This window comes from Poeciliopsis prolifica, unplaced genomic scaffold (assembly GCF_027474105.1).
Source record: "Poeciliopsis prolifica strain line A6 unplaced genomic scaffold, Auburn_PproV2 SCAFFOLD005, whole genome shotgun sequence".
Classification (NCBI taxonomy): domain Eukaryota; kingdom Metazoa; phylum Chordata; class Actinopteri; order Cyprinodontiformes; family Poeciliidae; genus Poeciliopsis; species Poeciliopsis prolifica.
The window spans coordinates 17095384-17114180 of NW_026562380.1; the positions used below are offsets into that span (position 1 = coordinate 17095384).

Below are 18797 nucleotides of genomic sequence, written 5' to 3' on the forward strand. Positions count from 1 at the left end.
CAGTTCTGAAATCACAAGAAAAACTAATCTGAGGGCCCATTACGCTTGTGAAATGCACACCGTGAATCGTAACGCTAACGTAATTAGCAGCATCACAGAAGTAATTTCATCTGACGTCGCCACAAATCAACGACATGTTAGTCGGTTCAAGTTAAATCAGCCCATTACTGATCTTCTCTTGCCGTCTAAAAGGTTTTTTTTTTTTTTTTCGTTTTCTTTTTGCCATTAATCTCACCTCAGCTCCTCGCACAGCCTGATTAAAAGCAGCTTTCTCTGCGTTTGATTCACTCACACACTTACCACACAGCTCAGTGCCGCCATTGTGGTGATGCGCGTGTGTGCGTGTGTGTGTGTGTTTCCAGCCTTCGACGGTGGTTGCATAGTGATCAAATACAAAGGCTGGATATCACATTATCACAGTCAGGAGATCAAACACACCTCCGGGGACGCACAAAGCAGACACTCGCCATCTTCAGGCTGCAGCTGGGTTTGTGTGTTTAATGGCTGTTTTATGAACTGATGTGGTTCTCTGTGCTAAATGAGCCCAGCATAGAGCTTTATTGCCTTGGACCGTTTCGGGCTGCGTTGTGCGTGTTGCTCATGCATGTGCGCACGCGTGTGGGTGTTTGTACACACAAGCTAGCAAAATTTTTTTAAAAAGAGAAGAAAAAAAAGTTGATCTTCTTGGTTTATGTTTAGTACCAAAAATATATAAAACAATATTTTTTAAAAATATATTGTTTAAAATAGATTTATTTGAATAACTTCTCCAAAACTACATTTTCAGTTTTTTGGGGTTTTGTTATTTTTTGCCAAGTTGTGGTTTCATATAGTTTATAGCCAGTTACCCAGGGTGTACCACATAAAAAATATCTCATATATTGCACCCGAAAATGTTTTTTTATTTGAGTCTTATGTTTATTCTAGTCATATGTTGAGTATATGACTATTCTGTAATTCCGTGGTGGTAGCTGACCAAAATGTCTGGCTGTGAATTTGATTATACCGACGATTAATCGAATAAAAAAAATTTAAAAATTGCACATTTTGCAGATTTTCCATTTAACTCTATTTGATACAATTAGAAGTGCATTAAAACAGACAAATGATTCAATTTTTGCAATTCAACCACTAAACCTGACTTTCCTAATTAAGTGTAAACAGCGATGTCGAGAGGACATGTGGGCATTTTTCCATGTTGTTTTTGGACTTAGTGGGCGTTTTGACCTGAAATGTTCATAAGATCTCCACTGGGCGTCAAGTGTTTTGTAGGCAGTGCTTGGAAAAAGTAAAACTTCAGTCAAGTCTGAATAATTTAGCTGTAAATGCGCCATTAATTCTCCATATTCCTAAAAATGCTGCATTCAAGGCTTTCATTGTAAAATGACTGACCAACAAAAGTCATTTGCCCATTTATAATGATAAAAACCATAAATACCAGTATTTTCTATGAAGCAAATATATTCACTTCATGCTATAAATTTGCATTTTACAGCAAAAATGAATGAATTGTGTGAAACGACTCAATCTTCTTTTCTGTCCCTACTTGCTGTTCAATGATCAAAGCGCCAGTTTCATTCCCCATTACTGATCCAGCGGTGTAATGGTCACGAGACCAAAATCAATAAATTAGAATAATCATTAAAAATACATTTCATTAGTGAAATTGAAGTCAAAACTTATATGCAGTAGATGGATTGCAAAAACTGGGACGTATTTTATACATTTCAGTCTAGTTGAGTTTGCCTTGCAGCTAAAAATGCAATTTTATTTCTAAAATTTGAAAAGAAAAGAGACATTTTAAAGAAATAAATATTTGCATGGATATTTCTTTAATGTTCTGTTTTTAGCTCTTTTTATTTCTGCTTTGGCAAATTCCAGATTCTTTATTTGCTTTAGCTCAAACCCTTTGCTGAGGGAAAGATTGCTTGTGCCCACTTTTATACGACACTTCTTCTTTCCACTCAATTTTCTACAAATATGCTTATTTAAAGCTCTCTATAAACATGTTTTTTTCTTATTCCTATTAATTCAGTCTTGTTCGACTTATGAGAAATCTAGCCCTTCAGCAGTTTCCCCAAGGCCGATGTGAACTTGGTGCATCTGGTAGGCGAATTCCTACGGAGTGATCGCAGCCTTTGTATTTTTTATTTTTCTTATGGGCATAGCGGCAGACCTCACTTAAACCTTCTTTGAAGGTTTGCGGCCGAATGTTTCCGGTTCTTGAGCGGGTGTGCGGTAGCCCCAGGACAGCAGGAGGCAGAGGAGAGTTCACTGCAGCCTTTGAACCTTTTGTCAGTCATCAGTGTGAGGGAGAGCAGAGTGTTAGGATAGAGAAGCGCTGAGGGGGGGAAAGCGCTGAGAACACATCCGCCCTGCAGAGATCGGTGACCCCCGTGTCCTCATTCAATAACATGTGGTGCCAAACTCAAATGGGGGCAAACCCAAACTTTTACATCAAGCGCATTTCGCTGCATGTCTCTGCAACAGCTCTGCAACAGCTCTCGAGACTACATTTTTCATGGCAATCACATATTTCAGTTTATTTCATTTGGATTTTTTTGACAGACCAACTCAAAGCAGTGCATTCTTGTGAAGTTGGCAGTTTAATTTTTTTTACAAATAAAACTATTAGTTCAAGTTACGGCTACAAGTCTGCTGGGGTGACGAGTTACTTTAAACATCCAAAGACTTTTGGCTTTTCTTTTTTGCAAAATGCCTCTCCGATTATCAAATTGGATGGAAATGATTAAATTCTCTTATGCCTTGCCATAAATTACCAGCTGGATTAAAATTTCTACTTGGACTATTTGCTTTAATGACAAGTCGCTTATGCTACTAATTAAGACGTCTACTAATTAACTTGTCACGCCAGCAGACTGCGTGAGTTTAAATATGCATTGGTGCTTTTATGAGCCCAAAGTGAACCGCGTGCGCAGAAGAACTGCGGTGATGCACAGTTTACTAAAGCAACAATCGATGAAGCCGTCTGTGGATCGCTTTTAAAGTTTATTCAGCAGCCAATAAAAAGCTATAATTAAAATAAAGCACAACTAACAGTGACGGCCTTTTGTGAAGTGCTCACTGTGTGATGTGATGCGCCTCACTTCTGTCACGTTATACCTGATATTTTCAGCCTCTGTTTACATCCAGATTTACTGTGTCTGCTGGTGCAGAATTATGTCTCGCATCAAATCAAAAACGGATATTAAAGCTGAATAAAATGCGACATGACTGTCAAATTTTGTTTGGGTGTAAAGGTCATAATCGGGTCATCCAGGGTCTTGTCTAGGTCACATGTGGGGCAAAAAGAAGCAGATTTGGGTCACATTTTCCTTTTTCCTCCTGTTTGAACTTCGCCTAAAATTCTCAGCCACCTGAGCTGCGAATCTCTGGATCTCCAACATTGAAATTGGACAAATTAGCAGAAAAGTTACATGGTTCCAGTTCTTTCATCCCCATTTCTGCATCTCCTCTCCTGCGTGAATGTGTGTGTGTGTGTGTGTGTGTGTGTGTGTGTGTGTGTGTGTGTGTGTGTGTGTGTGTGTGTGTGTGTGTGTGTGGGTGTGTGTGTGTGTGTGTGTGTGTGTGTTTATAGTTGCACTGTGGGGAAGATGAATCGAATCGATGCAACATAAGTGCTTTACATTTAAAGTTTAAGGCATGTTACGAGGCGACAGGGAAACGGTGGTTGTGTTTCAGTTCGGAGAGACTGTGAAATGAACTGCGGTGCTCTCTGCAAATATTGAAATGTGATGATGCAACGGCATCTGCGTGAGTTTAAACATGCATTAGTGCAAAACATCATCATCCCCCGGCACCAAATACGATGGTGTCAAAACACAATGAAATAATGGGAGACACAAAGCTGTTGTTTTGCCGGAGTGTGTGTGTTTACCAGCATTTATTCATATTAGGACTGATCATTAACGTAGACAAATTGTGATCTGTATAATGGCAAACCGCATTAGATCACTTTATGGGCCACCTTAAAACGGCGTTGTTTACTCAGCGACGATTAGAACCAATCAGCAGATGATGCACATGAATGTTTTATCTTCATGGCAGCAAAGTCTAGTTAATATTAACACCGGCATTACTAATGATTTATGGTGTTTGGGCATAATTAGAGCTGTAATGTCATCATAAGCACATCTCATGGTAACCACCGTAAATAAAGAAGAAATGTGGCTTTCAGTCTAGTTCACGTTAAAATCAGACAAAAAAAATGAAGCTCTCTACTGTCATACTGATGGAGCTGTTAGAAGGTGACTAAGTTTACGGTATTTGGATGGCTTCAAATCAAAACTTCTCAATATTCTCTCGAAGACATTTGCATCAATCAAATTTTTATGCATTTTAAAACTTTCTTGTGCCTAGAGTCTTGCGCTTTTAATTGAACCGCTCATGTCAGTTCTGCCATTTTGTAGCTCGCAAACTTGAGATGCATTAAGGAACTTTTTTTTTTTTTTTGGTCAGTTTACATGTCATGTAATTGAGTTGGATGTAGAGCATGCCTGAACAATCACTGGTTCGTGAACAAAGTAAGAGTGTGAATTGAAAAAATATATTTTATAATATAATCTTCCTTCAGTTCAAGCTGCTGTGAACTAAACCTGATGAGCAAAAACTGTAGTTTTTATAGCTGCAGGCAGTGACGTACAAGAACAAGTTTCATGGATGCAGAGAACATAATTATCCGTACGAGACTTTCTCCCGATAAACATTTCCAAAACTCCTTCCGCATAGAATTTTTACCCCATTTTTTTATATGGCTAAAGCAAATTATTACCATATATGTGAGGGGAATATCTTAATTTAACTGAATGTATGCAGACATTCATACATCACTCTTCAGAGAGTGACATTCAACACACAATTTAATGTGTAGCGACGCAATACATAAGCAAGGGGAAACATTTTCATGTGGAGAACTGTCAAAAAAAGAAAAGAAAAAGTCCAATCCAGGTTTTAAACCCAAGAGTTTCCTGTTGCAAAGCTGCTGTGCCTGTCGCTGCTCTGCTGCTCAAACATCACAGCAAAAATGTTAATGGATTGTAATCATTAAGAACCATACAGCAGGTTTCTACAGCAAGCTGTTTTTGTTGTTGTTTCTACAGCAAGCTGTTTTTGTTGTTGTTGTTGTTTAGGTGGATTGTTGATTCACAATATTTAAGCAATGTGTCTTCTATGACTCTGTTCAGCCCTGTGTCTGTTTTTACTACGCTTCCGTCGAGTTGACTTAATCACTCTCTGAACAGCGACAGCGGGCAAACTGAGTGCATCTTAACTCTCTGCTGTTATTCTTCTAAATCAGGCATCAGAAACATGACGACTTTCAATCTTTTCCATGACAACCAGATTTCAGAGCGACGTTCACTGGCAGCGGGTGCGTCGCCGCGCTGTTGCTAAGCTCGACAGGACTGGATTCAAACTTTGACCTCTGCTGAGTAACAAGCCGTTCATAATTCAACTGATAAGTAATGCGGCTTTCCTCCGAAAGGCCGCATTACTTATCAAGTGATGTATTATATTAAAAGTGAAAACATTTTAATCGCTTAGAGTTATTGCTCCCCCAAAAGTTCATTTTTGCAGTGCTTAAAAAATCTCTGCGCTTATTAAAGCCAGCTGGCAGCAGACGAATGAACAATCGTCCCCCGAATCACACTTCCATTAAGACGACAAAACAAACCCACGGCAAATGTCAAGTGAATCTGAATTGTCTGGCGCGATTTCGGTGCTTGAATGTCACACTGTAATTGTTCATCACTGAATGGGCGCGTTACAGGAAGTCTTGTTAAGCACCAAATCAACAATCATGAAACCGCTGTAACGACAAATGGCGCCGGCAGATAATTCACCGGCGAGACGAAAGAGACGTCACTTGGACGCGTTGCTGACAAATCCTGGCTGTTGGACATTATTAAGCAGTTTTTGTGTGGAAATGTCATTTGTGGTTGCTAGGGGCAACGGATTAATCGACCGCTGAGCGCGGCGCCTCGCCGTTTGGAATCACAATCGTTTTCTAAATGAATCGTCGTCACTTGAGTCGCGTGAACTGTTTGATGCGAAATCACAGGTATTGCACTACAGTCAGTCTAATCACTTCTTTCACTGTGAAATTTGAGAAGTTGATGGACATTAGTGGTCCATGCTGTAGTCGTGTCAAAACTTGCTTTGGAGAAAGTGATGGAACCTTTGCAAAACATATTTTTTGACCACGTTACAGAAGCCTTTCCGCAGTCTGCCAGGTCTTTTTCCTGTTCCTCTTGTTAAAGCTAAGACTTCCAAAAAGTAACAAAATCTTCTGCCTCCACTTTACTCCAGTTTGTCCCTTCCTCATCCTCTTTTCGTATAATAGCCACACTTGCTCCTTTTGCCACCGCCGCCTCCTTTTCTTTCAGCTCTTCTTAAAATCCTCAGATTTCCCTCCGTCTCATCTATCAGCCGTTTTCTCAGCCCGTTTCCCTTTTCCTCTGCATCTTCAGTCACTGCTGCTGAACTGCTGAGCCCTTTAAAACATGACATGGTGCGAAGTCTCACCTACAAAACAAAACGCATGTTACCTCCTGTCACCTTTTCCTGTGCAATGTTTACACAACATATATGATGCGGAGCAGATGAGCTCGGTCCGAAAGAAGGAGAAAAGGCAAACAAAATGGGGAGATGAGTGACAAAATTTAAATACACGAAAAAATGGAAACATAACTCTGCCAGATAAGAATGGAGGAAATCCTGCAAAAACGCAGAGAGGGTTAAATTAGATCAATTTCTCCGAACTAAAACAGCCAAAAGCATGGCAGACGCGGTTGGAGTCATTTTATTCCATCAGCTTTGCTGCGGATGTATAGATTTAAAGAAACACAGCAGTTCTGAAGAGCATTATCTGACTGAAATTTTATCTTTTGCTCTCCCCATTGCTAAATCCTGAACCAGCCTACGGTCTGAGCTAAAGAAGTGAGAGTCTCTGGGCAATCCGGAGAGAACGTGCAAAGAAAAATAGCCGAATAAGCCTCTCTCTGCATGCGTCAGCCTTGTAAAATGTTATGGGAAAAGATCTTATTGGCAACAGGGGGTTGAACAAAGTGTTGACAGTGGGGGCTCCAATCATTGTTGAAGGCAATTATTCCCTAATGTAATTTTCCCCGTTAAATAAATGTTCTCGACATGTTTGAACGTGAGGCTGTGCTTCTGCAACATAGGACAAATTTATTTAAAGATTATTACACATTACCAACCTGGGGTGCCAATCTTAATGGATGGTTGTGAAGGTAATTATGATCACAGCAGAAAATTTTAAGGAAGCGATTCGTCACAGCTGTCTTTTTAGTATTATTATTATTTTCATTATTATTATCAAAGTAACAGCAGTGATGGTATACTATTCTCTTCATTTCAGCTCATTTGCAGCTGATGCCCTCTTGACTCCAATATTGCGACATGTCTTTAGCGGTGTTGTCGATCTGCGGAGGCCAGTAAAGTAAAGCTGAGTGAACGGTTGACCAATGTAAGAGACAGACAGATGAAAACATCTTGTGCTTTAAATCGTAAAGAAAAGACTAAGAGGATGAGGTCATGAAGCAGGAAAATGGAGATTAAGAAGGGCAGGAGGTGGTTAAGTAATAAAATGCTGAAATTTCAGGATGGGACGCAAATTATGCCCCACGCATATTTTAAATCAGACGATTTAAAGGCGCAGCATCGGTCACAAAATAAAACCTGCCCGAGCTAAAAGCAATTTTAGAAAAAGAACACTGTTAGTTATGGAGACGGCTTAATAATCTTTCGTTTAGAAGTCCCAGTATGGAGCGACAACCGGAGCAATACCTTTGTTTGTCCTCTGGCTTAAATGCACCCTCATCTGAATTTAATGTGATTCATCTGCAAAGGAGCAGAGAGGGGAAGTGCCGCAGGATGGAAATCCAGTTGATGAACGGTGCGGCTTCGACTCGATGTGGGATCTCTCCCCGCAACATCCACCCTCCTCCACAAAACGGATACTGCTGGGTCGTCTTCGTCCCACTCGATCTGTGGCTTGGCCTTTTAATTGAGTTCGTTCGGTCAACATTACATAGTCTGTGACAGTGTATACGTTTTTGCATGCTTATCATGAGAAATTCACTCCAATTAAAAGGGAACCTGGAGAGGCATGCAGTCTCCAGGTCAAGCTTTATATGACTTTACGATAAGAATAATGAGGGATGTGGATTTTTTTTTCTTACCCCGACTTATTTTGAAATACATATCTCATAGGACAAAGCAACTTATAATTCATCACACCTGCACTGAATTGTGGTGGCATCTCACATTTCAATGCAAGACAAATGGTACAAGCTGGTTTCCCACCAAACAACCAACCAAGACACTTCCACTAACCATTCATCATTGATTCTTGGTTATAAGATTTGCGGTATGATTCAGAAAGGCTTGGCTCTGACAGCTAGATAACGACGCTAATTGTTTACTTGACCAATCAGGAACAAGAGCTCACGTTGGTTCCTTCACAAAATATCAAGTGTTTGACTGGGAGAAGGAACTTCTTGATTTCTGTTTTGGTCTATGCCTCAAAATAAAAGCAGCGAATGAGTCACAAGGAAAGAGTTCCAAGTAACATGTTGCCGATTGATGCTAGTCAGTGACATCAGCTTGAAATAAACCAGACACAGGTTAGAAAAACACATGGGTTTTAAAATACATGGTATCTAAGCAGAACACGCACATGGAGGCCTGTAGTTAACATTGCAGATATTTCCCATTTATCCGGTAAAACAGCATCTTTCAGCAAGAGGCACTAAAACTGTGAAGGCTACAGTAAGGGAGAAAAAAGCTGATGCCCCTGGTGCTGGTTCCTTTTCTTATTCATATTCTGTATATGCAGGTAATCGTATATGCTCGATGCAGTAACTCAGCTAAGGGGAACAAATGACCCAGGAGTTCATGTAGACTCATAATCTTCAGCGCTATAATGGCCGGCCCAGGCATTAATAACCATACTCCCATGGAAAATTTGATCAGTCTGCCTCTCTGCGCACTCAACCTTTTGTTCATACTAGCAAGTTATGACTCTGCAGAAAGTCGCAGTTACTGACACAGATCTTAAAGGAGGGGAAATACTGCGAGGGCGCCGCTGCATCGAGGTTAATCAAACCGACTTTTTTTTATGATTTGGTCAAATTAAAAAGATTGTAAACCGTCAAAACTGTTGTGAAACTGCTGCCTGGTCCAGCACTATAACTGTGTTATGAAACAGTTCGAAGGTGAAGAAAAACTATTTATAGCAATGTAATTCAGTGTGTATTCAGTGTACTAAAATTTCTGCGTAATGCTATTTAAAAAAAAAAAAACGCTGGTTCTGTCTTTTGTCATTAAAATAGTCACATGTCCAAAACAGATAGATGAAGACCAAGCTAAAACAACAGTGGAAATTTTCTGGGTATTTCAGGTGTGTGTCCCAATTGACTATCAATTGGTAAAGACACAGAAAGTAAAGATGGTGAAGTTTCTACCTTAAAGTTTGAGTCCATACAGTCGAGACTGAAGTTGAGAAGTCAGGAGAAGCGTTACCTCAGAGGAGTACTGCTTTTTGAGGCATTAACATCCATCCTGAGTCATTAAATCAGAGGTAACCACTTTACATGCAAACAGAATCGTAGCCACATTAGCTCAGCAACAAGCGGATCAACAACAGATGTTTCTGAAAAGCATTAAATCAATTGGACTGCATTGTGATGCTGACCCATTACACACTCCACATTTATATTTAGCATTGCTCTGTGTGTGTGTGTGTGTGTGTGTGTGTGTGTGTGTGTGTGTGTGTGTGTGTGTGTGTGTGTGTGTGTGTGTGTGTGTGTGTGTACGTGTGTGTGTACGTGTGTGTGCGTGTGTGCCATCATTCTGGCTACAGGCTCTTAAAAGCTCACCTGTGCAACAATAGCTTGCAATGACGTAAGAGAAGAAATGGAGAATGACACTGGGTTATTAATTATTTTTTGGAAGTTGTTTTTTTCAACTGAATTAGGACTGTTTTTCACCTCTAAATCCAAAAAATTGACATCCATTTTTTATTTTATTTTTTTCAATCAGGTCAGGTTTTTATCCTAATTCGGTTTAGAGAAATCTGATCTTCTGACTAAATCAAAAGATCAGAAATGATCTGAAAGATCATTCCATTTCCATCAATATTTCTCATCCAAAAAAGGTTTTAGGAGAAAAAAATGTGTTTTCTAACAGAGTGTATGAATGAAATGTTACAAACTTGGATTTCTGTAAATTGAAAAATGACCACTGACAAGGGTATAAGTGTAAATTGAACATTACCTCTTCATTGTGCAAAATTCTCCATGTTATTTCTGTCCTGATGGAGTCTCTCCTCCTGCTGGTCACTCGTTGATCACAGATCCTCAGGAAACTGATCCATCTGTGAGAACAAGTCCTACATTTTGGTGCTATGATCAAAACCAATGGGATTTTTGGATTCAGCACGTCAATATGACCCTAAAACCCCAGACATTTTTTTGGCTGTTGACCATCAGAGGCTTTAAAAAATAAAAACGACGCAGCAGTAGAACATCCGACAGCTTGCTTGCACTGCTTTTAGTTTTCTGCTTGGCTTTTCATAAATTCACCCAAAAAAATAATTATTGTGCTCTGCCTGGAGTCACCTCTCACTGACCACAGTTGGTTCTTTCATCTCCCGTCTGTTCGGTCTTTTCACTACGGTGGCAACTAACTCTGGTGATTAAGAACGAAAATTCTGTCAGGAGTCAAAAGAGGGCAACAAAATATCTACTTTGGCTCTAAGTAAGACCTTTCCCTTAATGTGCAAATTCATGTGTCAGCACGTTTCTCCGTACGCCGAGTCACCAGAAGGCTTTAGCTCAGCAGTTATGCAAGTCTCACTTTGATCCACATAATCAGTCTATTTTACCAGAGGGATTAACGACACCACCCCAAAGAGGTAGGGAGAAAAAGGAAAGTGAAAATACTGATAGTCAGTCTGCATGTATCTCAGTGAAATGACAGGGATAGAAAGCGAGCTACAGGTAGAGGAGAGTGGTCCTTGGCGTAATGTAATCTGTGCAAAGCGCCACAGGATTTCTACCAAAATGCATTGAAAAGAAGACTTGTATATTATAATGCTATTAAGCAACCATGGACTCTTCGTTGTCCAACGTTTTGTAACTGTGTCATTCAGATTTAAGCCTTTAAATCCACGTTTTATAATTGTTTTATGATCATGTTCTCCATAGAGTTCGACCTACTTTGCTGTTTGATCTGTTATTTTTTATTTCTTCCTTTCTTTTTTTTGTCAAGAACCCATTTTCATACATAGGAGCACTCACTAATCTGCTTTGAAAATTAATATAAAGCGAAATATGACTTATTTAGCTTTCATACTTTAAATATTCATAGATTTTCATGCTTAAATTTGTTGCTATGCACTTTAAGAAAATCCCACAAATGCATTAATCAGAAATTTCCCCCCTTAAACTTTGAAGATCAAGGCTTCCTGAGTGCCTACAAAGCCAAAACCTGACAAACTTTCTTTAGCTTTGTACTAGATCTACCACCCAATGTCTTTTTGTTGCTGTTGTTTTTTTATATTATTTTTTTCTCTCCTGTGATCTTTTTCAGAGGAAAAGCCAAAGGCAGAGGGGGAGGAAGAGGAGCCCCTGACAGGGAAAGATGAAGAAGAGCGACGTATAGCAGAAATGGGCCGTCCCATGCTGGGAGACCACGTCAAACTGGAGGTCATCATTGAGGAGTCGTACGAGTTTAAGGTAAGAAAGCTCCGCTTCCCTTTTTTTTTTTTATTTTAGCTGCGGCTTTAATTGGAGCCATGCTGTTTGATTGAGCACATTTATGCCAGGGAGGCTGCTGTTCAGTCAGACTTTTAGACTCTTCCTTTCCTTAAAACTGTATTTTAGTGCCATTTTTTTTTGCAGAATTTGCCCCTCAGGCCTACAGAACTCTTCAGAACACAAAAACTCCTGCTGGATCCAAGTGCTCCTCCGGTTCCAGTCGGTGGATTTTAATTTCGGTTACCGTCCGTCGACATAACGGCATCGAGATTAAAGAGAACAACTTGACCTTGCCCTTCACCTCGACGTGTGGGTGTTTGTGTGTGTGTTTGAGGTGAAATCCGCTCCACCCCATCAGTCTTAGTTTAGTTGGTAATCCGTAAAGTGATTGCAGTATTTACTCATGACCTTGAACAATGAGGGAATTCGGTTACGGAGCAGTTAGTTCAGAGACAGATTAAGGGGGGGGGGAGAAAAATTACATTGGAAAACACCATTAATCATCACTGGGAACAGGCAATGAAACGCAAATAAGATACAGAATCCATCAATGACAAGACTGGTTCATGTTCCAGCCGTCAGTCCTGTCAAACGCTGTTGTCCATTGATTTTGTGCGTCATATTTAAAAAGTTGTCTAAATATTAGGTTGTTATGAAGAAGCAGTGGTTCACCTCACTGGTTTTATTGGATCTGACACGAACCAAGGGAGTCAGCACATCTCTCCAGATCTCTGCATTGCCTGTTGTTGTTTTTTTTTTGTCTGAGGAAGCAGGCATTAAGTTGAACTTTTAAAGCAGAAGCTTTAAAGGTTTATTTAGATATATTTGCTTGGGTTTCTGTAGGACTCTCAATGAAGAGATCTTGATGAAAACCTGCTGAAATATTGATCTGAAGACGGTTTGAAAACCTCACACTGAAAGCACCAACTAGCTTCTGTTCATTAAACATTTTAGGATGTTGGCCACAGTGTGTCAAATTGCATAGAGAGAATGCTAAGCTGAAGATAAGTGACAAAATGTATTAAAGATAACAACAATCAAACCAAAAGTAAAAGATCATTAAAACTAGATTAGGCTGTAAAAGAAATGAAATTAGTAAAATAAGTCATAGCAGCGATTGCTGAAAGATCTTTGACATTTGTGTTGAAATTTTGGCAGAATAAATTAACCAAACGCTCATAAATACCTGCATTATTTGAGTGACGATATGCTCAACCAACCATTGCAAGTGCTTACTTGCAAAGTTCAACGCCAAGAGAATTTACGAATGTACATGTTTGAACTAAAGCATATTTTCTTTTTGTTGTTTTTTTTATTTTTATTTGCACTGCAGATATGACGACGCAGTTTTTCCTTTTATTTGCGCTGCGCCTACAAAAATACACACTCGTAATGACCAAACGGTGGAACCTCAGCACTGCTTCAGTGTACACATTTTGGCATCACAGAGTCTGCTAAAGGACAACATTAGCATTGGTCAGAGCCGTGTGTCGAGGACACCAGCTGCCCTGTAAACACCTGCCACTCCGGCTGCCTCTCTGCCCAGCTCCTGGGAGCATTAACTTTCACCCACATTTGGCCTCGAAAGAGAAGCTTTTGCTCTGTGAAGTGGCTTCTGTCCGTCTTTGAATGCTTAGTGAGAAAAGGTCTTGAAAGGCAGTAAGGGGAAACGTCCCTGCATCCATTGTGAAGTTAGTTCATTTCCATGTATGAAGACAAAATGAGAAACATTCTTATTTTCACAGCCAACTTGAAATGAAGTCGTATTGATTGCGCCGCATTAAGCTGCTGCTAAGTTGCACAAATGCCTCACAAAAGCCGCTGCCACATGTTACAGACAATCGAACCTCCTTGAAGCAAACGGGAAGGAGTCGCATCACGTCTCCCACGCACCGACTGAAGACGGGTTTAAGTGTAATTACCATCTATGTTGCATTTTGTGCTGCTCTAATGCATGTTCTCCTGCCGGTCGCTCCACCTACACGCTCACTTCAGACAGACAATTAATAACTCCCAGTAATGGCTTGCTGCTTGACGGGATCCCATACTCCGGCGCAGGAAATTATACTTCTGTGTGCATCTTGGTGGAATTGGATCCCGTAGTTGTCCGAAGCGGTGCCCGTCAGCCGGCTGTGGAATGGCATGGAGTTTGACATGAGGCAACAAGAAGCAGAAAGAAAGAAATGAGATGGATTTCACATTAGTGCTGATTATCCAGCTTATAAGGGGGAAACAAAATGTCGTCTTAAACATTAGAACAGATGACTTTCACATTCCTGCATTTCTTCTGGATTCGCAGCTTTTTCACATTTCCAAAGTTTCACCTTTTTTGTAAAACTCCAAAAAGCAAAGTCAACGTTCACAAATGACACCGAGGCGATGAGGTATTCCACAGACCGTGCTGTCCGTGCACGGATGTTCGCTCCACATGCAACAGAGTTAAAATTGATGGAAGTGTGTGTGTTGTTTGGGAAGGTGGAGCTTCACAGCGGCGGCGAGGCACTGTTTACATCCCCGAGCACCATTCAAGACCATTAGCATCTCATTTTTCTTCAGAAGTGCAGAGAAAGAAAGAGCGCCATTCCCACCGCTCCTTTGATTAGCCTGTGCGAGTGGCTACGTTTGCTCGAGTGTTTGTGTTGACGTAATCTGCCATGATTCCTTACTTTTGAAGGATTAACTGACATCCAAATGCTGAGAAAACATTAAGATCAATCAATCAAAAAGCAGAAAGTCTGAGAGTGAATGACGATGTTTTGGGGAAAATGCAGAAACTGTCAAATATTTATTCTAATAATTAATATAGAGGTACAGAGAAGCTATGTGAACTTCAACAAAAAAGTGCAGGTATAATATATTGTACCTGCATATATTTAAATAAAACCATTTTCACTATGATGCTATTTTTAAATGATAAAATAACAACAAGACGATAATAAAAAAAAGTATAAATATGAGGCGTGAAGGATTCTGAGTTGTTCCTGAAAATAAAATCTGTTTCGAGATGATTTGAAAACGGGTCCGTTGTTTCTTCGAGTGGCTCTAAACTGGTTTCCTCTCGCAGCATCTTTATTTTATGAAGCAACTCTTGGAGTATTTTTGGTGACTTCAAAATAAAACACCAGCAAAGCAAGCAGCTGTAATCTTGTTCAAAGAAGTGATGAGCTTCTTTAAAGGTCAGCACATTTTAGAGGTTTCCTATCGCTCAGCTTTCACTATTATGACAGAATAGGTTGTTATCACAAATACATGTTTAAGTTTAGTTTCTTGTGACGATCTCAACCTTTGATGATGCATCAGATTTGTTGATCATCGTTCATTCATTGTCAAAGTTTCCAAAATCTCTCTGTTGAAGCGTAAAAATGATTTTCTATTCCAAGAATAGAAAACTGGAAATAGATGGAGATTAGTTCCTTGCTTTAAACTGTTTGTATGGTGAAGTTGTTGAATAATAGCAACACTTAAATGAGTGCTTTTTGGTATTTTATATTTTTTTCCTCAATAAGGTAAGTAAGGCAAAATATTTTATTTTTGTATTTTCCATCAACAGGCTGAGTTAGTCATGAAAATTTACTGCATTGCTTGACATGAAGCTGGAATTGAGTTGGCAGTAATCCTAGAAATGGAGCCTTTTTTATTATTATTATTTGAAGTACAATCAGTCGTATAGATTTAAGACCATTTCTTATTGTTTTTTATTTTCCTTCATTGTTTATGTTTTGATTCAGACGGTATCCAATTTCCCTCTTCAGTGACTTTGCTCTATTTTTTTTCCCCCTCTCTCTTTTAAAAGTGATGGTTGGTTTCTGTCTTTTGCTGCTGTTAATTTCAAGGCTCTGACTGAAAGCAATCAGAAGAAATGTTGCCCCTTTGTACCTTTGTAGTTCATGTGATCGTGGCTCCAGCTACTAATCTCACCGGGATAAAGACCTGAAACGGAAATTCCGTCTTCGGTAACAAGAATCGTCTTTTATTTCTTTTTTATTCCAGAACACGGTGGACAAGCTGATAAAGAAGACCAACCTCGCTCTGCTGGTGGGAACCAACAGCTGGAGAGACCAGTTCATCGAAGCCATCACTGTCAGCGCAGGTGAGGCCATAGCAAGCAAAAACTGGGCTTCGCGCTCCAGTATTCCGCTCTCCGCTTTATCTGGACACGCCTAATGATTTCTGTGAAGCGTGCGTTTAATGGGCCCTTGAATTTAATTTACTTTTAATAGGAACAGCTGCGGTTTTACGTCTTTCGAGGCCCCTCGTGCGCTCTGCTTCACGCGTGCAAATGACGAGCACAACCCGAAAGATTAGCAAACTCACGCTTGATGAAATGCAGTGGAGTGATGGCTGGTGGGGTGGTGGTTATAGTTGCTCTCGAATGGTTTTTAACCGATAAACGCTGACTAAATGGGATGTGATTAAAGAAGCTGTCATATAATTTTACCTATTAAGGAGAGAAGAAAAAAGTCCTACAGTTCATTTTGGGTCTTTTGCCACTAATGGCTAAATAAGTTGGGAAATATGAGTTAAATAGCGGACATGTACAGCAGGTAATGTTTTTTTTTTTAATTCACTGCAATACAAAAAGTTCTGGCTTCAAAAAATATCCAAACAGTTTAAAGACGACATGCCCAGCATGAACACAACATGCACAATACTGGCCAATCGCATCCTGAAATAAGTAGACCACCTGAATCTTCATACTCCATTTACGTAAATGTTAAATTATATATTAATGTAATAAATTTTATGCCCATCAAAAGTGTAAGGATGTTTTCACACCTGATAGTCCGGTAGACTCGGTTTCATTGGGAAACAAATTTGCAGCGTTAGTTACAATTTCAGCTGAAGCGGTTCACGTTCAGCCTGCACTGTCGAACAAACCACGCCCTTTTAAAGGCCCTTTCCCCTCCTCACCTGTGGTGGCGCCGCAGCAAGACCCACTGAAGGAAATGACGCAGAAACCTCTGAACAAGACACTGAGAGCAAGTTCTTTTTCATAAAATGCAAACAAAAATGGAGTGGTGTCAGAACTTAGCTAGAGGTTGTTGGTTTTCTCTTTCTCCCGCTAGTGTTTGACTCTCGCATTTGTTTTGGTTGTATTTACCCAGAATGCCCCGCGCTACAGTTGGCTCCCTGCTTTCGAGCGGTTTCCGGTACTGCTTGGCATTCACGTTTGCATTCAAACCGTGCCAGGGAGTTTGCTTTCTTTCGTCTGCGTTAGAGTTTGATTACACATTCACACCTCCTCAAACAAACAAAGAATTTCTTGGCAAACGAACGAGGGTTTAAAGCCGGGCTATTCACCGCCGGTTACACGGCAGAAGACAACAACTTTATTTAAGACTTGGTCCTCACTTTGAGGCTCGGCTGTAAGTTGGTAGCGATTCAGAGCATGCATCCCTTCAGGCCTCAGAGTAATCCCGAGCCCTATCTGCTGCTCGTGTGAAAAGATTAATTGTAAGATAAAGGAAGGTTCGGCGTAGCGCCTCTTGCTAGCACAGCTCTCCATGTTTACAGGCTTGTTATTGTTTACTTGAGAAAATCTACAGTGTCCTCATTATCTGTAGTTTATGCTGTCTGAGCATTTCAAAGGTGAAGGTCGTACCTCAATAAAGGGAGATGCAAAAAATAAATGAATAAAAGCAATTAGTTTTGGCATGTGAACGTACTAAAAATAATTAAATTGATTATTGAAAAGAAATCTTGTTTGTTTCAGACCCATTTATGTAGAATCGTTGTTTGGAAAGCTCATACACTTAAGTGTCTCCAAATTAGTTTGTCTGGTGGGTTTTTGTGTGTTTGTGCTTTTTTAGAAAGCCTGTTCCAGTAAAAAAAAAAAAAAAAACGCTTTACCCTATTATCTGGGATTAGCTTGTCTACAGTGACAGAGTTCAGTGTGTGTGTGTGTCTGTGTGTGTTGAAGCAACAGAGAGAGCACAGTTTTCTCCTTTAATAAAAGCATTTGTTTGGACACATTCTTGGTCTTATGTGGCATAAGAAATCACATTTACAAAAACTACATTTCTGCTTAATTAAATCATTTAAATCCTTAAAGACAACATGCCGTACAAAATCCACATTTCTTGCCCTTAAATACATTTTGTTGTGTGCTTGGAGCATCTAGTTAGATTTAGTCTCTCCGAGTCCTGGGTAGACATCTTTATATTCTGCTTGGATCCGTTCAGTTTTCTCTGTCCCCTGTTAAGTTCTTTTGATTATTACGTCAAAAAGTGCTTTCTGTGGAACTGCTGGAACGGCTTGTTGCCCTTTGGTGGGGGTACATGTCCTAAAAAAAAACTAAGATTTAACCAGGCAGCTTCAAGAAGTTTTCTCCAGCTGTAAAGAAGGATTTTAGAAAAGACGTTGTCTGATTGAGTCGCCTTCTGCTTATGCTAGCTTTTAACTTCTACATAAACAGCTTGTAACTTTTTTGTCTTGGGGAATGATCCAAATGATGCAGTGATGTTCTCGGCGCTAGCGTTAGCTGCTGTCAAACTCCAAAAGTGGGTGGAGCGGGTCAGGATCAGGGTCTGCAGCCTGAAGGAGGCGGGGTGTGAAGTTCCTCGCTCACATTTAAAGATGCGGCACCGAAATGAGTTTCTCTGACGCATCTCAGGAAAGGGATAGATGGGCTTGCGGAGATAAAATAATAAGCAACTGTTTTGTGAGATTTCAGCCCGGCAGTTCATATCTACGACAACCGAATGATGTAAATGTGAAACAGAAGGCTCTAAAAGCAGGATACAGCATATCCACTTTATAACACGCACACACAAAAAAAACATACTTTTGTGCGCACGAGGCAAGGAAAACAGTTTTTTTTTTCTTTTTCCTGGTTATTTAAACATGAAGCCAGATCAAAACTCGGAATTGAACGTTTTTGAGAATGAGAGCTGATTGCATGCTTGAAGATCAAACCAGCAGTTCACCTCCAGCTGTGAAGCCACACACAGAGCGGGGAAAGTGGAGAGGGAGCAGGAGGGCTGCCGAGAGGAATCG

The 18797-nt window shown here is 40.1% G+C and overlaps 1 protein-coding gene across 4 annotated transcripts in view; it reads left to right on the forward strand.

Annotated features, from left to right (window-relative positions):
* The window catches only part of slc8a1b (solute carrier family 8 member 1b), a 132164-nt gene that overhangs the window by 89242 nt on the left and 24125 nt on the right, over positions 1 to 18797 (forward strand). For all 4 annotated transcript variants that reach the window (XM_055029301.1, XM_055029303.1, XM_055029300.1 and 1 more), the window contains exons 6-7: positions 11635 to 11780; positions 15792 to 15891. In XM_055029301.1, the coding sequence (XP_054885276.1) occupies positions 11635 to 11780; positions 15792 to 15891 (246 nt within the window). The remainder of the gene's footprint in view (positions 1 to 11634; positions 11781 to 15791; positions 15892 to 18797) is intronic.